At 50.3% G+C, this 13,425-nt stretch overlaps 6 protein-coding genes across 6 annotated transcripts; 3 read left to right on the top strand and 3 right to left on the bottom strand.

Annotated features, from left to right (window-relative positions):
- Positions 1–419: 419 nt before the first annotated feature.
- Positions 420–857, top strand: N7509_002439 (nuclear transport factor 2 family protein; the record flags this gene model as incomplete). The annotated part of the gene is made up of 1 exon (XM_056627076.1): positions 420–857. One exon carries the CDS (start codon positions 420–422, stop codon positions 855–857), a length of 438 nt encoding a protein of 145 aa, XP_056492871.1.
- Positions 858–1,217: 360 nt separating this feature from the next.
- Positions 1,218–3,181, bottom strand: N7509_002440 (class I adenylate-forming enzyme family protein; the record flags this gene model as incomplete). The annotated part of the gene is made up of 5 exons (XM_056627077.1): positions 1,218–1,675; positions 1,726–1,847; positions 1,907–2,001; positions 2,071–2,792; positions 2,869–3,181. The coding sequence occupies 5 exons, from the start codon at positions 3,179–3,181 to the stop codon at positions 1,218–1,220; spliced, it is 1,710 nt and encodes a 569-aa protein (XP_056492872.1).
- Positions 3,182–3,545: 364 nt separating this feature from the next.
- On the top strand, positions 3,546–4,463 carry N7509_002441 (protein fluG; the record flags this gene model as incomplete). Its single annotated transcript, XM_056627078.1, has 1 exon — positions 3,546–4,463. One exon carries the CDS (start codon positions 3,546–3,548, stop codon positions 4,461–4,463), a length of 918 nt encoding a protein of 305 aa, XP_056492873.1.
- A 319-nt stretch (positions 4,464–4,782) lies between these two features.
- Positions 4,783–5,013, top strand: N7509_002442 (uncharacterized protein; the record flags this gene model as incomplete). Its single annotated transcript, XM_056627079.1, has 1 exon — positions 4,783–5,013. The coding sequence occupies one exon, from the start codon at positions 4,783–4,785 to the stop codon at positions 5,011–5,013; it is 231 nt and encodes a 76-aa protein (XP_056492874.1).
- A 113-nt stretch (positions 5,014–5,126) lies between these two features.
- Positions 5,127–6,681, bottom strand: N7509_002443 (MFS general substrate transporter; the record flags this gene model as incomplete). The annotated part of the gene is made up of 3 exons (XM_056627080.1): positions 5,127–5,518; positions 5,544–6,363; positions 6,439–6,681. 3 exons carry the CDS (start codon positions 6,679–6,681, stop codon positions 5,127–5,129), a joined length of 1,455 nt encoding a protein of 484 aa, XP_056492875.1.
- Positions 6,682–8,739: 2,058 nt separating this feature from the next.
- Positions 8,740–11,235, bottom strand: N7509_002444 (uncharacterized protein; the record flags this gene model as incomplete). Its single annotated transcript, XM_056627081.1, has 6 exons — positions 8,740–9,611; positions 9,665–9,843; positions 9,895–9,983; positions 10,043–10,112; positions 10,162–11,048; positions 11,158–11,235. 6 exons carry the CDS (start codon positions 11,233–11,235, stop codon positions 8,740–8,742), a joined length of 2,175 nt encoding a protein of 724 aa, XP_056492876.1.
- Between the last annotated feature and the right edge of the window lie 2,190 nt (positions 11,236–13,425).

Consider the following 13,425-nt stretch of genomic DNA (forward strand, 5'->3'; position numbering starts at 1 on the left):
GGGATGGCAGGAGACCACGATGTTCGCGCTATCCATGAATATCTATAGTTTTATAACGAGTGGGACAGAGACACCATGGATTGTCGTAGAAGTCGTATACAAGGAGAATGTACGGAGTATGGATTAGGCTACTACCAAGCATCATCCATCTCCAGAGAGTAGATCTTCCTCGATTCCGGGTGCCCATGCGTTCGGTCGTCTTGTCTCTGTTTGTCTTGGGTAGATAGAACTATCGACGTAATATTGCATAGACTAAGACCCTTTGAAAGAGACTATTCATGGACTATCGGAAGGGCGTTTTCCACGCCGATCAGCAAATTCAACGAGTCTATTTCAAGGCACTTCCCCTTAACTCCCAACGAACAAACTACCATCGACCTCCCTCAACTTACTTCAACCCCCAAAGCAGAACCCCAACCATGACCAATCCATCAAAAAAAGCGCCAGAAACAGCAGCTGCGCATGAATGGCTTCAATCATTCCACCGCCTCGGCGACTCTCTCTCACCTGAAATGTGGGTGGAAACTTTCTACACCCCCGACTGCACAATGCAATTCCTCGGCCAGCCACCAGTACACGGCCACGAGGCTATCATCGCCCATTTCCGCCGCCAGTTTGCTCGACTTGAATGCATGAAACATACTATACGGCATGTTGATGTCACGCACGAGCGCATCTACCAGGAAGCCACGGTAACATATGTCGTCAAGGGGGATCCAGAGCAGCGGCCAATTGAAGCGCAAGGCCTTGCGGTGTTTGGAAAAGGAGTTGGGGAGAGCCAGATTAGCTTCTTCACCGTCTATTTAGATTTGGAGCCATTGCGGGAGAGGATGAGGGAGGTGTTAGGGCCGGTTTGATCAGTGGAATGTATTGGTCTCAGAGGTACGAGATGCTCTCACTATCTTAGAAATCTACGGCCGCCAGCATGATGTATGGTATTGTACTGAAACGTAAACAAAAGATCGGCATATAATACAGTTACGAGAGCCTGGAGAGGTACAAAAGCATTTGATCCCAGGCAGCGGCCAATTAAAGTTTAAAGTAACTAGTAAGTAAGGGATAGATTAGGTTCTTCACCGTCTATTTACACGTAGATTTGAAGACATTACGGGAGAGGATGAGAGCAGTGCTACTGTAGAGCGGTGTAATCAGTATGTATTATTCCCACGCGGCGCGGCAGGCATCATGCACATTCTAACGAAACGATAGACCGCAACTTAGGGCTGATCCTCTTCACATCGGCGCCCCAGCCCAATCCCACGCCCGGTTGATACTCGTCCGACACACCGATGGCCGCGCCAGCCACACCTGTACCGTCGCCTCCGAGCAACATCCATTCTCGCCCACGGAAAAAATTGCCTTGCGGCGTCCCGGCGGATGATCTTGCCCGATATCGTGCGCGGCACGGTCTCCTCCTCCTGCAAGAACCTCAAAGCGGTGGGCAGCATAAATGCGGCTATCTTGTCAGTTAATTGTGCGCGTAGATTCGGCAGGTCAAAGGTGGCTGGCTGAAGATCAGCGTTGGGATCCTTGATGAGTCGGATTAGGGCGGCGGCGCGGTATCCGCAGCGTTCGTCTGGCATGGAGAGAATATAGCCTTCCCTCACCCAAGGGAGTTCGTTGAGCTGCTGTTCGAGGGCGGGGATAGGGATCTGATAGCCGTAGTACTTTATGACTGCGAGAGTGTGAGTATTTGATACCGGATAATGGATGCTAGTGACTCACAGTCTGTTGAGGCGCGGCCATGGAAGAAATAGTCGGTGTCTTCTCGCGACACCATATCACCCGTTCGGTAGAACCCGTCGTCCGTAAAGGCCGCTTTTGTGGCGGCGGGATTATTCAGATAGCTTCCGTCTGGGTAAGTCGAAGTATTCGTATAGCATACTCGCGCGGCTATGATACGTACCGCATGAATACGTTCGGGCTTTTGATCAGTAGCTCTCCATAATCCCCTTCAGAAAGCTTAATGGTTGTTCCCAAGACCGGCTGTCCAAGGCAATTCTAGAGAATACAGAAACCAGTCAGTTACAAGTCCATCCTCTCCGGAGACCAGAAGGTATGTAAACTCACATTCCGATCCACTGATACCTCGTTTCTTGTGACGAGACATATCCTCCCCAGCTCTGTCACGCCGTAGCACAACTTCAACGGCTTCCCCAGGTCGCTCCAGAACCGCAGTCTCGACCTGATCAGTGTTCCGCCGGTGACCATGGCAGTATTTAGACCACGTAGACCGCGCAAATACTCCTCCCGCTGCGCAGCTGGTAGATGGTCAAGATTTTGCTGGAAATATTCCATCAAAGCCTGCCAGACCGGGATCACCGCAGCGAGAAAGGCGGCGCCGCCTTTGCGCAGACGTTCCCACAAGATGCCAGGGTCTGGACGGATAATTTCGATGCGACGTGCGTATAGTGTATGCTTGATCAACCGTACGGCGCCGACAGTCCACAGCGAGATGCAGTTGAGATATGCCCCGGGTTTCGCTGGAGTGTAGGGCAAGTCCAGAAGGCGGCGCGCATGGACGACGCCCTTGGGCGGTCCTACTGTGCCGGAGGTGAAGACTAGCATGCTGGGCCGCTCGGGTGAGATAATCATGGCCTCTTCAATTGAGGGTCGGATTAGTTGCTGAGGGCTATGTATAGAAATTGACCGGACGTGGATGTCCTGCTGCTGGCTCAAGGCGTATTGCTGAATCGCGCTGGCATGGTCGGAGACGCTCGGTCCAGCCATCAGGACGACGGACTGGCACTGCTTCATTAAATGCGAGGCTTCTTCCGGGAGGATGTTTGGGGCTGCTGCCATTAATATAATAGTCTTCTTCCTGAATGTACCAGTGAAAAAGACCGGCGGAAAAGAGAGAGCACCCACACAAAGGAACCACTGCTCCTCCAAGAATCAGCACCGCAAAAGCCGCCACAATGTATTCATAATTTCCCTGATTCAATAGGCAGATGAATGGACGCTCCTCATGAATAATGTCCTGGTCGTTGAAGAGAACCCTGGGAAGCCCGTTCAACAATCCCTGTCGCGTGGCATATACATCCTGTAGAAACTGTTGGTGATTCGCCTCAATTCCGCAGGAGGAGTCATAAAAGAAGACATCGTCGGGGGATGACTCTTCGCAGTGCTTTAGCAACACTCGAAAATGCGTCTCGTTTGGGAAAGGCAGAGTGACGGTCATTGCGGACGAGATCTTAATGAGCCACAACACACCTCGCCTCCTGTCGGCACCTGAGAAATTCGAATTACTATATAGGAGTTCTAGTAGTAACTACTCGAACATTAAAAAGTACAGGGTTTCAACCTTGGAAGTTACCGCCCTCAGGGCTGTTGATGCCTAGGTAGATCAGTGCCTCATCTGTACATTGTTATACCCAGCGTCCTGCAATGTCCGACCGACTATTGAACACCACGATGCATCAGCGTTTTGCTTACCATGTCTCTTTACTATATATAAACAGCTGTGCATGAGAACTTGAAATTTTCAACCCCACGGCGAGAAAGGGATCTCTCGGATCAACATATCAGAAGAGTATCACATCACCATGGTATCCCCTCGACTCGATCAATATGTCGGGCAATTCACCAACAACCCTATCCCCATCGACCCAGCCAGTCCACTCCGCGATTTTCTTACTCTTCATCCCGAATTACGATTCCTCCGTCTCCAATGGCAAGATTATTCCGGTCTCTTGCGCGCACGCCTCGTTGTGCCGCAGCATCTCCTAACCCTAACAGCCACCCAAAAGCCCGTACACATCCCGCCCATTTCCTTTCACTGCATCGTCGACAATAATCTCCTCCCCGATCTCGATCCCACCGGCAATCACTTTCTCATCCCAGACTGGACTTCCCTGCGCTTCCTTCCATCTTCTCCACATCCCACCGCAACCGTCATGTGTGGGGTGCTTGCTGCTACTCCGTCGCGCCCCTTGGATCTTGGCCTCTGCCCCCGCCGAGCCCTAACTACCATCGTCCGCCATGCCGCGCAGTCCTTCAGCCTGTACTTTCGGGTCGGCTTCGAAGTCGAATTCGAAGTCTTCCGCCGAGAAACACCCTCGTCAACCCCTCCACATAGCAATTCCTCCCTCACTTCCCTCACTCCGGCAAGTACATCCCTCGGCCGCTTTGCCGTCGACGGGCTGCGCGCCGACATATACCCCATAATCGAAGAAACTGTCCACCATCTCCTCGACGCTGGTGTCGGCATCCAGACCATGCAAACTGAAGGCCGGCGCGGGCAATACGAGCTCTCCCTGACCCCCCCGTGCCCCCCTCGAGGCCGTCGACGAACTCGTCTTCGTTCACGATACTTTGAAACGGGAACTGGCCCGACATGGTCTGATCGCGACAATGGCGCCACGTCCCGTGGCGAGTCGGCGGCAGGCGACAGGACAGCATACGCATATTTCGATATCCCGAACAGAGGCCGCGCCGGAGTTTCTAGCGGGGATCCTGGGTAGACTCCCCGGGCTGTGTGCGGTTTGTATGCCGTTTGAGGTTTCATATGAGCGGGTTCAGCCGTATTTGGGGGGTGAGGTGGTGGCATGGGGGGATGGAGGATCGCACCGTTCCGGTGAGAGGGATTGAGGAAGGACATTGGGAGCTGCGGTGCGTGGATGCAACGGCGAATATGTATTTGGCGTTGGCTTCGGTATTGGGGGGCGGGTCTATTGGGAGTCGAGAATGAGGAAACGCTGCGGTGGGCGGATTCGACCAGGGAGAGACCTCGGGGAAATGGAGTTGCTGGGCACCAGTTGAATGGGATCCCTGAGAAGTCCAATGGATACCATGGGGGGTAAGGCAAATGAAGTGATGGCCGCGGAGCCAGTGCCGCTACCCCGAACCCTGGATGCCGCCCTAGATTTGCTCGAGAAGGAGGTCGTCCAACTCGGTCAGCTCATGGACAGCTCGGCTCTCGAACATTTCCTGCGGGTGAAACGATTTGAACGGGATTCTCTTGACCGGAAAGATCCCGAAGACGTGCGGACAATGTTGAGCGAGCTATTTTAATGAAAACTGGAATGGGGATATAACTAAGGCATGGTAGTTTGACTTCGGGGTCGCAACTTGAAGCCCTGTATACATAATCCACGTCGCTAGGTATATCCATACTACATTCACACTCATGCATTTGCTCTTTGTAGCAGGCCAATACCCTTCTTCAAGTTGCTGGGTCGCATGCGCTGTCCATGATAATACACCACCCACAACATCCCCGACATCATCAGGTATATACCAGCTACCACTGTCCCCATCCAGCCGATGCCAATCAGCTTGATTCCAGGGATGATAGCCGCCACTGCGCCAGCAGCGCACAGGAACCGTGCCATATTGGCCGCCGCCAACGCCATCGCGGGCCGGCGTCGATGAATTCCCAGCAGCAACCCAGTAAGTCCGACACTCGCCCCCGTGGTGGCATTGCCGGTGAAAAAGAGAACCACCAGCGGGCCGGCCACATGGACATCCCGTTGCATAATCCAGCCGTAGACAATCACCCAGGCACCAGCCAGGTAGACTGAGAGGGAGGATAACCTCCAGACGGACGCGCTCGAAAGGGAACTCCCGGGGGTCTATGACTTCCGCGCCGATGTGACGGCGGTATCGCCGCATATTCTTCGCCGTGAGATGACTGACTATCCAGCGTGCGGCGAATCCACCGGCGGCATATGGCACGTAGACAAGCCCAATCTGCCAGATCTGGAAGCCGTATTTGCGCTGGAAGAGCAGCGGGATACTGGCGAAGATGGCCATGGAGCCGCAGAAGAGGACAGCCTGGGACGCCACCAGCAAACCAGTCTGCCAGCTGCCGAGGAGTCGGATGGTATCGAGGACTCCGCGCCTGCAAGTCGAACCGGGTTGAGGGGGCGATTCGGAACAGTATTCGAGTGGATGCATCCAGTCGATCAGAGCCCGGTTCCAGCGCTGCGGTGGCACACTCCCGTCGCGTACCACCGTGCGACACGACTCGCGCAAGAACATCAGGATGAGAAGGAGCATGACCCCGGCAAATATGGCCAGGAACCAGAACACACTTCTCCACCCGAGAAATTGTGCGAGGAGGCCGCCCATGACGGGGCCGAGCAGACTGGCCAAGGTGTAGCCGGAGGATGTGTAGATGCGGTATTTCCCACGTTCCGCACGGGTGATGATATCCGTCATGGCAGCGATGCCCACCACGGACAGACTGCTGGCGCCGAAGCTCTGCAGGCAGCGTAGCGCCATCAGTGCGGCGAAGCTGGTCTGTGACGCGAGGCCGATGTTGGCGCCGAGATATACCGTCAGGCAGACTAAGAAGACCGGTCGACGTCCACGTTGGTCCGAAAAGCTCGCCGTTAACAGAGGGAAGAGGGCTTGGGTAATCTAAATGGTATGAGCGAGGTGGTCTTGGCTTGATGCGAAGGATAGTTAGACCGGGGACTCGGCCATAAAACATACCATGTACACGGTGATGGTAAGGCTCATTCGACTGGGGGAGACGTGCAGATCTCGCGACAAACTACTCAGGATGGGAAAGTAAATGCTCATCGGTGCCGGACCCAGAAAAGTCATGGTGGTGACGATGATAATCGACAGGATTTTTTCGGGCCCCGACAGAATCGATGGTGAAGGCGATGGTCCATGGTTTTGATCGTCATTGCCTTTCTTGGGTTCGGCAAGTTTGGGTTGGGATAGCTTCATGGGTTGGAACTTGGGATTGCCGGAAAATAAGAATCGATGATTTTCGCAAGACATCAAAAGTCGGAATTCTTTCAAGGGGGTTCGGAAGGAGTCGACTACGTATTCGGCCGTCCTGCATGGTCGATAAAGGGGGTCATCCAGGGTCATCCATGATCATCCCTTCTCCAGCACATCCCATCACATACTGAAAAGCATGGTCTGGGAAAATTTCTCCAAGCCATAGGAGCTACTAGTAGGTCTAGACTTTGAAATTGACATGCCTGTGGGTGGTGGGTAGTTATGGTTTGGGTATGGAGCAGTGACAATGCACCCAGTAACTATGTAGATCTACGGTAGATCTTGGGTAGAAGAAAAGTAATGCCATAAGCCCCACTATTTTTTTTTACCCAATGCTTGCTTATTTTAGTGTCAACTACTAGTAGTCGCATTTAACCCCAGGACTAGTCCTCTTTAAGAGATACTTCCCATTTGCCCCTTACAGGCTTGGTCGTTTTTGAAACCCCTGAATTATACTTGAATAAATCTAAGTTCAATCTCTGGTAATTTGTAGTCGGCGCCAGCAAAGTACTAGTAATACATCATCATTCTTATGATCGAGTTTTTCTCTCCTCGACTTTTGCTTACAGCAATCGTTCTTTACACCTCATTCACGTTATATCCCATCATTCAAGATAATTCCATCCGTATCTGTCGACAGGACCCTTTAGGAAAGATGGATTTACGTCGTAAGGGGATATCCTCAGCCGAGCTGCAGCTGTTCTTTCAGCCAATTTTTTCAGAGGCTACTGGCAGTTTCTCTCGGCGATTCAGATATAAATACAACGAAAAATTCTATGAATGCCCATCAAATATCATGAGTGACTTTCTATTTGCTGAATATCAAGTCCGAGTCGCTGCTCAACTGAAGGCAAGCTCTAAAGTGACGCCACTCTATGCAATTGTCAAATATTCTATGCGCGAAATGAACCTCTTTTTGAAAGAGCTCGCTCTGCCCCCTAGAGCTCTTCCATTGGCTTTTGCAGAACGAGATCCAAGATGGTATTTTTCTGATCAACTTGTTACTTATTGCAAGCGAAGTGGTGGCTGTTGCGGTCGAAGCTGCGGTTGTTGCATCAAGCGATTGCCAGTAGTTCGCCCATCAATGACAGGTATAAGTGGGCATTGCTCTTGGGGATGTCCCTGTTGTATGAAATGGAAAGACCCTGGAGATCCTTACTGGGCCAGTGAGGGGAGCCTTCTTAAACAACAATATAAGGTCGTGCTTGAGAGTGACAACCCGACCGTTCTGCTTCGTTTAGCGGACGCTTATTTCAGTGCAGAGCCTATGCCACAACCGGCCTCAAACCAGGCATCAGGTAAAAGTTATACGGGGAAGGCAAAATCCAATTATTTGGAACCGGGTCCAAGCAGTAATTCGAATGCCACATCTAAAGAGATCATTCAAAATCGTGTTATGGACGAAGTCTCTTACTCTTCTCCACCGCCATATGAACACGACGTGGATGGGGATCGCGATATGAGAGGGGATCAGGGCACCCGGATAGAGGCTGAGGAAGTAAGTTCTACCACGACGATATGTGCTTCTCCCAACGGAGGAGCTACTAGTACTCTTCCCTGGCTCAAGAGGTCTTTGAAATCGCGCAAATAGCCGGGATTTTATTTAGCTTCCAAGATTTGCTTTTCTGAATGTCTATCTTCTTGCTAGAAACTTGAATACGAAGGGATTGTATTGAGTACCATAACATATGATGAAAACTTGGATATAAACCGCAGATAAGGACTCGGAGCTATGACTCCGTGCCCAGAACTTGACGTAGTAAGTAACGCCCCGAGTCTTCAAACTCCATACTTGACTCATTTTCAAAAAGCTGGGAGCAATTGTTTCTTCGTAGACGTGAGCACTGAACGTAACTATTTATAGTTTTCGTTTCGAGTCACAGCCAGGAAGGTCAGAGACCACAACTGTCGGATATTGGATTCTGCAAAATTCTAGCATCAGCAAAAATACAAAGAGAAGCAAGAATGTGCGAAAGGAGTATCAAAAGCAAAACTGTGGAATTACTTACCAGTTTGACCTCCAACCCCAGGTGGAGCAGGTAATACGCCCAATGGCGTGACTTGGAAGGAACCATTCCGATAAACCCAAGACCAGACCTCACTCGAGAGTTGAGCCTCATTCTTCTCAATCGAGTCCCAGAGAACGTTATACGCGGCCCGCACATTTGTATAGACAGAGTCATCAGTGCAGAACTCCGGGGTAGGCATTACTGCTTTGGAATTATGGCCTCTCTTCACAGATTCAGAGTTGACCGAGAAGTTCGAAGTGACCTCGCATCGTCCTAGCTGCAGCTCCAATCCCCTGGCCATCATTGCTAGCTGCCACGACCACACAACTGTGCCATGGTATGCTCCGGTTGTGAAATTCTGCGCGTATACGGGGTCCTCTCCGAATGCGGGGTTTGCGACGATCATACCAACATCAGTCATCAGGCCAGCTGGGAAAGTGCGACGGATATTTGTGGCAGAGCCGTTCAAGAATGGTGTGAGTTGTTCATCGTTTGTGGTGTTGAGGAGAAAGTGACGGAAGCAATCATCCGTATTCATGACCTCCACCTTGGACAGATTGTTATATCCGTCCAGAGCAACAGCATGGAATGTGACATCAGTATCAATGGCGGAAGATTGATTTGGTCCTGCAAAATGGTCTTTCGAAAAGGATGTGACTAAAGATTTGGCCTTCGACTGAGGAATAGTCACGCTGAAGAAGTCCAGTGTGTTATCTTCCCAGACCTTCGCGTATTTATCTGCAAGAGAGCCCCACTGCTTTCTGCCTGGGAGTATACCTGCGCGAGACAGGGCTCCTATAGATCGGAGACCTGCTGGCACAAGCGCTGTATTCACATCGTAGGGAATGCGGCCTCCACCAAGGCCTGAAAAAGTTGTCAGCGTGGCTTGAGTCTTTTAATGGGAAATAAAAACATACCGTAGGTGCTGTCTCTCCATTCCCCAACAATTTGATCCTCATGAAGGTGAATGAGGTTTTCCTTGGTTTGGTTCTTCACAAAAGGGCCCGCAAGACGCATGATTCTCTCCGCATTGGTCAGGGCTAAATCTCCCCAGGTCAAGTTCTTGTTTGCCGGATTGACCGAGCCTGCAGTGGTACTGAAAAAAGAATTAGACGTTGTCTCCATATCATCGGAATGGATTATTTACTTGAAGAACTTAGCAGCTCGCTTTTGGCCGATTGGATTTTCGACAAAATATCGCTGCATCAAGACGGGGAGATAGTAATCCGAGTCGACCTGATAGAATAGTCAGTACTATTATTTTCAAGGATAGAACTCGTCCAGAACATATGTACCATCTTGTAATCACAACCCATGGCAGTGCTTGTGATATTCTCCTGTTCATTGGTCCAAGTCGCGTAGTCTCTGTACAAGGCTTAGTAAATACTCCAGTTCCACTTTCCAAGATACTAACCCAATTGTCTCCTCATGACAGACAGTACCGTCGGTCCGATTAATTCTTTCCAAAACTGCGCCGATAACAGCCTCCGTGGCACTTCCCTCGCCATAGCTCAACACAGGCTCTAGCAGTAAAGTGGCGATCATCGAGTCACGGCCAAAATACGTCAGAAAACGCCACGCGCCCGCTAGAAGCTTCTCTGAGTACGATAAGAATGAAAGAGCAGTCGTTTGACCTGACATAGTCGTAGCGAGGTTATTCGATGCATTATTGAGTACTGCGGCAGGCTTCAGCGGTGTAAGCTCTGGATAATTAATTGTCGCTGAAAAGAGATAATCGCCAGCTTCGAAGGCGACAGTGCGGTTATCCAGAGAGACGCCGCCATCATTCTTGGAAGTAGAATTAATCCAAGGCTGGAATGTGAGGGTCGTCATCGTTGTATTGTCTAACCAGGTACGCTGCAGCGAGACGCTCCCATTGCCCGAGGAAGAGAATTTGACTGCATCCTGAATCTCGGGATAGAGGAGACTAGGACCCTCGACGAAGTCGCGGATTGTACGGATACTTCCCAGAATGGGAACTGTAAGCTTTGCAGACGAATTGAATCGCAGGACGCCCTGGATTCCGACGTGAGGAGGTCCATTGGAAGATGCGTTGTAGACTGGGCTCAGAGGGTGGGCGTCGGTAGAATTGATAAGCTCAATTGCCAATGTACCATTTTCGCCCGTCTGCGGCGCGAAAAAGGTGCAGACACCGCTATTTCCAGCTGGCCACGCTACAATCAGACGGGGTCCGATGATTGAAAGATTGCTGTCAGGAAGCGGGCTGGTGACGACAGCCTGGGCGGCGACATTGCAGTCTGAGTAGAAGTAGTTCTTGTAAGGCAAGTCATCCAGCGATAGCTTTGAGGCTGGATTGGGACATATGGGGGGCCACGGCTCTGGCATAGATAGCCTGAGATAACTGCTGTTAGACTCGGTGATCTTGGAGATGTGACAAAGCGCCACTTACCGCATCATCACTTTCTGCGGCCGCCCTTGCGGAAGCACCCAGAGCACCCAGTAAGTGCAAGATCTGTAGAAACTTCATGGTGAGCTCTGCAGAATCATCTACTCGGAAGATTCAGATATGTTTAAGTAGTGAAGATGCATAGATTGGCAATGTCGTATTGCGCCGGGTTATAGACCTTCCTGAAGAAGTTGGGATTGTACAACAAGTGGGTCATCTCCCCACGGGGTTGTGGGGAAATTTTTGTCTGAAAGTTTGACATTCCCGACATTTCTCCGTACCCGCAATTCTGGCTGCATCTCCATATTCGTGCTGGTTGTGGAATGTAGGATCAGTTAGAAGGTATGCAGCTTAAGGAGATATCCAGCTCGAGGTGAAAGTGGAATCTGCCCTGCTAGATTCAACGTTGTGTGCAGCTCTCCAAGAACGTCAAGGTGGACGGTCAGTAGGTACTAGTGGCAATCGAAGAACATTTTCCAAGCCATTGACGCTATGTTAATATTTGAAGCTTATATGTGACATAGGTTTTAGGTTTCTTTGCTCAGACTACCCAATCAACCTTGGAAGAAGAATGAATTAACCCCAAGCTTGCATACCCCAACTTCAGATGTACCGATGGAAACAACCAAAAGGGTCCTTGCATAGACCTGCAACAAATAATACTGCTTTCGGAAAGTCATAGATTCTAGAATGCCGAAATTATGCCTTCAGATCTCGGCACCTACGGAACCCGCGATGAAGATTACTCCTTTCGGCAGGCTAGATCTTATATGGATCCGAAATTATGCCGATAGAAGCTTGGCAATTTAATGTGCTCGGGTGGAACTTGCTATAGAAATTCGGAGGTATAACAGCTGATATACTCCGCTACCAAAACGGGTATTTGAAGTTTGGGAGGAGGAGAATAAGTTGAGTGATAAAGAAATCGAAATCAGTCCGAGTCATATATCCGGCCTCCGAGCTTGATTCTCTCCACTTCCTCGACATGAGAAAAGTTCATAGTAGTACCTTCTAGTACATCTACTAGTATCTAGCAAAATGTGACTCAGAATTGAGAGTCAGACCCCGAGGCCTTTCCAAACCATTATCCCCAAAATAACACCCCCAAGAAAATGTCCAATCCACTTCCCACGCCACCCACCAAACTCCGCGCCTCCATGATACCAAACCGTAAAAGCGTCAACCTGTGCAGCAATCTAAATAGCCAACCGGCCAATCAGTCCAAGGCCCAGAACAGATTTATACACACCTCCACTCTCCCATAGTATGAATTCGAGCCGACTTACCACAGTCCCAATCATCAGAGCCTTCAATCCTTCCCGATTACCCTGCAGTCCTAGTAGCGCATAGGTCAAACCTAAAGCTAACTCACGGCCAGCACTCGCATAAAGAAATGGGGATGGAGGGCTGTTTGAGGATAGTGGGAGACCGAAAAGTCTATAGGCAGCCCGTGGAGCGAGGAGTCGACATAATCCCAATCCTAGCAAGGACGTGGCGAGGAAGGTAGGTACTGGTGGTAAAGATGACATGGTCCCGAAGGTGAAGTATACCGTGGGGCTGGGACAGTAATGTTTGCTTATAAGGGAAGAATGTATAAGTCAGGTAGGCTCTGTGAGGTGTAGGTCAGTGACCCGTGGACTTCTGACGAAAAATGCCTTGGCGATACGAAGGTTTTCTAGTATTTGGTAGTAGTTAGTCCGTGACGGTGTACAAGTACGCTTAGCCAAGCGATGAATCAGCCAAGATGAATACGAACAGGACATTGCATTCAGAGTAATCGGCTCTGCGCGGTCGTCACTTGAATTTTGCCCCGAGGATATCGGGCGTGGATTATGGCCTTGCTGGGGATCTTTTCCCTGTCGTGATTCTGGGCGATAATTCGGCGTCGGTGATAATATGTAAGCATTTATGCCATGTGTGGTAGGAGTGGGAGACTGGCAGGTATGAAATTGGGATCATGAGTGCAAGGTCGCTTTTGTTTCGTATTTTCCTTCTGCATTTATGCCAAGAGGCCGGCTTACTACCGAATCCCAAGGCTATTGATTATTCTCAAGCAGTTGATAACATGGCCGCCAACCTAGGCACCCATATCAAGACCCTGCCATCTCTATCTCTACAATTATAAATAAATTTCCCATATTCATAGTATTTGTTCATATTCAAGACGAGTCCGTAGACTAACCGAATCGGTCTATATACAAGAAGTAGTGTATGTGCAACTACATTCCGAGTCCCCCACCATGATGTTGTGATTTCAATCACACAATAGGC

The sequence above is a fragment of the Penicillium cosmopolitanum genome (genome assembly GCF_028827165.1).
Source record: "Penicillium cosmopolitanum strain IBT 29677 chromosome Unknown utg000004l:1.0-4361866.0:1.0-4365735.0, whole genome shotgun sequence".
NCBI lineage: Eukaryota > Fungi > Ascomycota > Eurotiomycetes > Eurotiales > Aspergillaceae > Penicillium > Penicillium cosmopolitanum.